Source organism: Xenopus laevis, chromosome 2L (genome assembly GCF_017654675.1).
Source record: "Xenopus laevis strain J_2021 chromosome 2L, Xenopus_laevis_v10.1, whole genome shotgun sequence".
NCBI classification, from domain to species: domain Eukaryota; kingdom Metazoa; phylum Chordata; class Amphibia; order Anura; family Pipidae; genus Xenopus; species Xenopus laevis.
In genome coordinates this window covers 89730215-89737806 of record NC_054373.1, presented here as the reverse complement: position 1 = coordinate 89737806, position 7592 = coordinate 89730215, and the positions used below count along the sequence as shown (strand labels likewise).

The 7592-nt window shown below is 38.1% G+C and overlaps 1 protein-coding gene across 1 annotated transcript; it reads right to left on the bottom strand.

The window, feature by feature from the left end:
- Positions 1-248: 248 nt before the first annotated feature.
- Positions 249-7545, bottom strand: tor2a.L (torsin family 2, member A L homeolog). Its single transcript, NM_001094001.1, is given in 5 exon segments — positions 249-1608; positions 2575-2702; positions 3583-3758; positions 4638-4903; positions 7324-7545. Coding segments are annotated over 5 exon segments (945 nt in total). The 5' UTR covers positions 7454-7545; the 3' UTR covers positions 249-1363.
- Positions 7546-7592: the final 47 nt, after the last annotated feature.

Genomic DNA, 7592 nt, shown 5'->3' with positions numbered 1-7592 from the left:
GAAGAAACTACGACGAGACGTAAGTATGGAGCATCTCCCCAGGGGGGGGGTAGTTAGCCTGGGGGGAATGGGTTTTTTTCAGAAAAGGTTGATTTCTTCTTTAAATAAAAGGAACTTGATCAGAAGTTGATTCACGGTGACAGTGTATGCTTGTCGTTGCGGACATACAGTTATAAGAGATTACTGTTGACTACACTCATATTTGCCAAATGAATACCAGGATTTCACTGCAAATAACTATGAGACGGTTTCACATGTAAAACAAGTTTATTGTGCAAAATATGGAATAGAGTTCTTGTCACTTGTGTCTACGTCTGACAGCTGCATTTCACTATTAAAAAACTGGAAGTGGAAACCACCAATGCCAACATTAATGGGCATATGTATCAAAGGTTGATTTTCAAAATTTATTTATTTATTTTTTTAGAAAATACTTCTAATATTTGATCGAATAGTCCTGAAAATTGTAATCTAATTTGAATCAGATCGAGTTTACGTTGAAAAAAAAAAACTCGAATGTCAGGAAGGCAATTCACATATTCAAATGTTTCAATAGACCTCTGCCATTGACTTGTAAATTAACTCAGCTGGTGGCAAATATTCAAATTAGAACTGTTTCCATGTTCGAAGTGTGATAAATCTCAAATTTTAATTTACATTTGAATTGGGGATTAAAATTCTAATGTGTGGATTTTGACACGAAAAAACTATTTATAAACAATGAATATTCAAATTTACTATTCGACCCTTAATAAATCTGCCCCTAACTCAAGATACACATCATTAAGCAGAATGGCTTATTCTCAGTGCAGGTCCAGCTTTAGAAGTGTCATAGTAATTAAACACATTATTTTATAATAAATATATTTAAAATAAATTCAGTCTTTAAAAGAGTTGTCTTCGTTGGGTCACGTTAACGTTTTCACTATGTATCTGCAAAGTATATAAAATAAATTTATGCCCTGCAGTTACCAAATTCAATTTATCGATATCTCTAAATGCTGATGAAATAATGGAATTGAAGTTTGGCAGGTTCAACTTTTTTTAATCTAAACTATGAAATCCAGTTTACTGCTTAGTACAAATACACATTTATACAGCAGGTCTAGGCTATCATTCTCCTCCCCTTAAATAAATGGACTACTGGGATGATATAACATTTTGTTTGTTCCTTGGATGGAAGACAGTAGTACAGTGATGTCATTTTCAAGTGCTGTATAATTTAAATACATATTAACAATAAAGTGATATTCTTGGAGGCAGAGATAACTTCTAGGCTATACCATGGGAGATTTTTGGTATCTTCTTTATAACTGCATGGCTTGATTTAAGATGGACTATTTCCAGGCACTTCTTAGATAGATCACACAAAATAATTTATCCGGGAAGCAACAGTTTTGCAGCCTGTGGATGAGAAAACCTTTTCATCTTCTGGGAAATAAACAAAGCTGTCTGTTATATTGTTAACAAGCACCTCTTCAGGTTCCAGTCCTTGCTGCACCATCTCAGTCCGTACACACTGTCGCACATGGCTTGGTCTCAATGGCAAAAATGGCACTATCACATCTATGAGATGCTGATTGATGATCTGGGACTGCCAGAAGCCATCTGATGCAAAGAAAAAAAAAAAGGGGAGAATATTTGGAGAGCAAAAGAGAAGCTATATAAGCTTGCACACACCACATCATACTAAAAGTAGCATTTAGGATGAAAAACCACTTTAAGGGTAGGGACACACTGGGCGATTTGGGGAGATTTAGTCACCTGGCGACTAATCACAGCGACTTTTCTCCCCGAATACCTCCCCTCACTCTGCGCCTGGATAAAATGAAAAATCGCCTGGGCTAATCACACACGGCGATTTGTTTTCCGAAGTCGCCTCACGAGGAAACTTCGGAAAACGAATCGCCGCGTGTGATTAGCGCAGGTGATTTTTCATTTTAGCCAGGCGCAGAGCGAGGGGAAGCATTCAGGGAAGATTGGTCGTGGAAAGTCGCGGCGATTAGTCGCCAGGCGACTAAATCTCCCCAGTGTGTCCCAGCCCTAAGAAAGCCCATGTCAACACTGTACCTTATGCTAAAAGTTCCAAGACTGCAAACTCCTGCTTCAAATGATCAGTATATCCATATACTCATATACTGTACAGGAGTGGCCATAGCTATAATGCATAGGCAATAGCCAGCACTGTATATAAAAGGCATGCAGTGGTCAGCACAGGAGCATCCCCCGATATCCCCTAGCTTCAAAATGATGCAGTTTGGTGATCAATGTATAATTTTTCCAAATGATTTCCCTTTAGTGTAGCACCCAATGTACATACAGGAAAGAACTAGATCTAGAATGAGGGTGGGCATATTTCTGGGTAACACGCCACTTATCAAGCTCTACTATAATTTTTTTTCCCCCAATGTGAATGTGCAGTTGTAAATCCATATTTTTGCTTCAGCCAGCCTAAAAAGGGAGCCAAATAGAACAGTGACAGTTATGGCAATATAGCTGTGTACAAGCTTCTTGAGATTCAACATTAGTATAACTTTAATAAAAAAAATTACTTTGGGTGCACTATGTACGCACGTTTAGGATTGGAAAACACAGCTTTAGAAATAGCGGATTCTAGATGATGCAGCCGAATATCTTCCCTGTCCTTTCGCTGTCTCCAGAAGTCTAGAGCAACTTCATTAATATCGTCTCCCCCAGCATTGCTATAGAAACACAAAAGGGATACAGTGAAATTTGTGTGTAATAAACTACTGTTGGCAAAAGAACTATGTCACCATCTCTGGCAAAATCTTAAATTAGCTATGCAACCTCTCACCAAAGAACCCCCAGAAATATTTTTCATGTATGAACAAACTAAGTAAGTTTTGCCTGAAAGCTAAAGAAATGTTTTACCCAAGCAGCAGGTTACATTGCTTAAGGTGTTTTATAACATACATTCCATCAGGCTATGTATGTCTCTTAAATTTTATGGCACTCTGCTTGTCCAAGGACTCAAAGGATACTTAGCGCCTCAACCATCAGCCCGACTCACTTTCCTTTCTTCCTTCCCCTGGTGCAGGGTAGTGAATGAATCTGTTGGAAAGTGGTTTCTCAGTCAACCAAAATAATGTATAGGTTATAAGTCTGGCTGCTGCACGATCCAACGTGGAAAGAAAAGCAGGCAGCACCCATCTTAGGTGCTTCTCAGTAATTTGGGCCTAGTAAGTCAAGCTACTGTAGCTGCAGGGGATGAAACAGCAGCAATTTAGAAAACCGCCAGTACAGCTTTAAAGTATTTTTATGTGTCAAATAATTGTCAGATATTATGTCAGCTGTGCTGGTGGCAAATTAGCACAGGCAATAAAATGCCCCATGTGTGCTAACCCTAAACCAGCTCAATGGATCCTGCTAACAGATTGGTATGGTGTTTCTTGCTGAGAACACAAGGGCACTAATTCTGACTAATGCTTACATAATTGGACTCAAATTTAGTGAAAGACATATTTAAACACTTTTTTGTGTTGGTTGTGCTTATATTTGCAGTTTGTACATTTTACATAGAGGTTCTTAAACCAGTTAGTCACATGCTTGATAATATGTCACCTTATGAAGAGGAAGATTGCTTTCCTGTAGTTTGAGCCATAAACTACCCAAGATGTGCCGAGGAAAGGAACAATGGCATCAATCAAGCCAGGGTGCATTTTATCCATCTCCTCAAATACAAAAAGAGAACGGCCACATGCAGTTAGGTTTCCCTGGATCCACCCTTTAAGATCCACCTAAGTAAGCAAACAACAGAATGAATTAAACAAATATGGTACTGCCAAGCAACTATACCTTTAAGCTCTACTATATAAACAGCAGTGCTACAGAAGAATACCTATACTGATATCGTTTCATTTGGGATAACTCATGAGTTTTCAGGCTAAAAAATACTTCTGGGGATAATTATTGCCCTTTGTGCCTAAGGCACACAGAATGCTATAACCTTTGTGGTGCTCTCATGAAGAACCACAACCATCAAAATGTCCTTTATCACCTCATATCACCTTGCCATTCAAAAGAATAAAAAATAATGGTCACCACAGGTGTGGACTGTCCAAGAACGGCTGCTTCAGCATTCAGTTGTTCCTGGCGAACTTATGGTAAAAGTAGCCTCTTATTTATTTGAACTGGAAGTTCAAATTGCACAACCACTTTTCTCTTTTGGAGAACCCCACATGTAAAATTGCCCTACCCAGTGTCTCACAGATTGCCATTCAATGAATTACCTGGTGTGCCATTTGTTATAGAATGGTCAATTCTAAGCAACTTTTCAATTGGTCTTCATTATTTATTTGATAGTTTTTTAATTATTTGCTTTCTTCTTCTGACTCTTAATGCCACTGCTACTTTTGATTACTTTCCATTTAGCCCCCTCATATTCATATGCCAGTCTATTTTTCCAATCAATGTATGGTTTCTAGGGTAATTTGGACCCTAGCAACCAGATTGCTGAAATGTAAACCGGATAAAAAATGAAAACCAATTGCAAATTGTCTAAGAATATCACTCTCTACATTATACTAAAAGTTACGTTTATTTGGTTAAATGTTTTACAGAAGAGCTTATCACAACAGCATTTTGGTTAACACATTCCATAGAATTACTCTTCTAACCTTGTACTGCTCTAAATTCTGGACACGAGGAAAATGTAGGACTGGAGAGAAGAAGTGTACAAAGCGGCTCTGGCTTCCTTCCTTGAAAAGATGTTTCACTAGAAGAGAGCTCACAAACGTTTTCCCCGTCCCACTCCAGCCATGGAGGGACAATACCAAGGGCTTGCTGGGGTTATCACTTTCTATAAATTCTTTCACAGATTTAAAGAGAAGCTCCTGGGCTAAATGCTGGCCAAAAACATTGCGTGCAAGGTCACAGTCCAGTGCTGAAGATTCAAGAAGCACAAGGTTAGTTTAATGCAGGAGTAAATGACCCAAAATAGATTCCCATTAACAAATATAAAAAAGCATTTTTGAAAAACAAGTTTCCCACATATTTAGAACCTATGCGATTCTGGATAATCAGACATATTCATTTTAATAGCAATAGAGTATACAAATAACATTAAAACCCCTTTACATATTTAAGTGGTGTACATTGGAAAACTTTTTAGAATTACATTTTATTTCACTATGCACAAAACGTGTTTTTGGTTGGAAGACCCCCTTTAAATATACATCTCCAATATATACCAAGAAGCACTCTTAAACAATTGAAATAGGCAACCGTTTATTGAACTTGCACAACACAAGTTCAATAAATACTGTAGGGCTTATTCTGAGCAAACTTTTTCCCCTCTTTAATCACAAAAAAATATATGTTTTTTGTTATTTCTCGAGTTAAACATGGCAAACTAGAAAATCAAAACTACTCCATGTGGCTCTTGTCAGATAGATAACTATATTAACAGTATACAACCCACCCTTTGTTAGGACTATTTTGGCTTGCAGATTAGCAGAAGTCCTTTAGGCTGGGGTTATATCTGTTAACAGGCAATCTATATCTCTACTGTGCAAGAAACAAACATGGAGTAATTTCAGTTTCCCTGTTTATCTCAAGAAATAAAAATATATAGATATTTTTGTCATTAAAACAGGCAAAATGTATGTTCAGCATATGCCCTCTTAAATGAACTCTTATAGAACAAGCGGTATACTGCACCTTAAAGTGCCTTGTGAAGGTCCTGAGAAATAAATATTCCTTTAACCCTTTAAAGGTGTTGGTAATTAGTGGTATCCACAAACTATGATATTGCATGTAGGGAGAGATCTCCTATGCAAATTTTAATTATATGGATTAAGCATGCAGAACAGTGTGCACAATAGGACACTGGTGGTCTTGTAGTTGCACTCAGTATAAATGTTTTCTCTAGTGCCCTGTGAAGCATTTAACAGCCTAAAAATTACATTATTATGGAATATCTTAATGTTGCCATTCCTTCCCACCAAGGAGTGCAAAGTTCTTTACAGTATCTGATGAGTAAACGTCCAACTGTCAGCGTGGCTGACAAAGAGTAAAGAACAACTAAAAGGGCTGATTGGGATTGCTTGTTGTACTAATGATATTGTGTTTGGAAGCACAACAGCCATATACATTGGTGTTTGTGTACTAGTTCTAGTGCTGCAGTCCCCCCTCTCCCAAATGGTTGGGAGTGTATGAGATCAGGAATGTATGCTTCTGACATGATTTTTTTGTTCTACCTGGCACAGGTCCTGAGTTCTGTACCAAGTCATGCATGTATTTTCATATGTAAACTAAACACTATGTGGCAGTCACCTGACTTGCTCCCATCAGACACTGAAAAGAAAAAAATGGGTGGCCAGTGCAACTACAACTATCTGTGCAATAAATCACTTAAAGGAAAACTATACCCCCCAAACAATGTAGGTCTCTATTAAAAGATACTGAGTAAAACAGCTCATGTGTAAAACCCTGCTTCATGTAAATGAACCATTATCATAATAATATACTTTTTTAGTAGTATGTGCCATTGGGTAATCATAAATAGAAAATTGCCATTTTAAAAAATAAGGGCCGCCCCCTGAGATCGTAAGATTCACTGTGTACACATACAAACCACATGTTAGGTCACATGAGCCAATTAACAGACAGAGTTCTACCTTTTGCTTCCTCACTTCTTCCTGTTACAGTTAGAGTTGTAGTATTTCTGGTCAGGTGATCTCTGAGGCAGCACAGATAGAGTCACGAAATGGTGGCTCAAGGCAAGAGATGTAAAAGGGCAATATTTATGTAAATATATATTCCAGTTTAGTAAGATTCTTTAATATGTCATTCAATTTCATATAAACTATCTGTTGCTTAAGTATTCATTTTGGGGGTATAGTTTTCCTTTAATGGGGCCCTTTAGCCAAAACCTGTTTCTTGGATAATAAAATAAAATGTCCTTCTACTCAACTTTCCACTACATATAAACACAACTGAACACGTTTCATTAGAGTAAAATGTAAGATCAGTTGAAAGCAGTATTTGTTCATGAATTTCGTTTTTCTGGTTGTGCCTCCTAAAACAATGAAGCAGGAATGCATTTGTCACAACGAATGTCATCTACTCATACACAAAATATACAGTTGAAATATATACACACAGAATAAAGCAAGTCACATTGCCATATTAGGCTAATATTTGGCACAATACAGTATTTCCACACAATATGATGACACAAATCAAAGTCTGCATGGCTGTCACCCTTGGCAGAAACTCAGACATTTCGGTTCTTCTAGGGCAGAAAAGGAGAGTCTGCCCTGAGAGTGTTACCCAGTGTAGGATGATAGAGCCAGCGCTTACCCTCTATGTCAACTTTGAAGCCACACTCGTAGAAGTTGTATAAACTGAATGGCAGGGATAAGACCTCCCAAGCGCCACTGGAGACGGGAACCAGAAGAAGCATGGGAATTATCCACCAGCGCACCGCCATTATAGGCGGTTAACATAGCAAAATGCTCCCACTTCTTACAGGTGTCTTTTCTGCCCACCGAGAGACGCAGTGGTATGGGTCAGCAGTTAGCCATCCTCAGCAGCAGGCAGCCTGACCCCAAAGAGAAAGTAACTTTGTT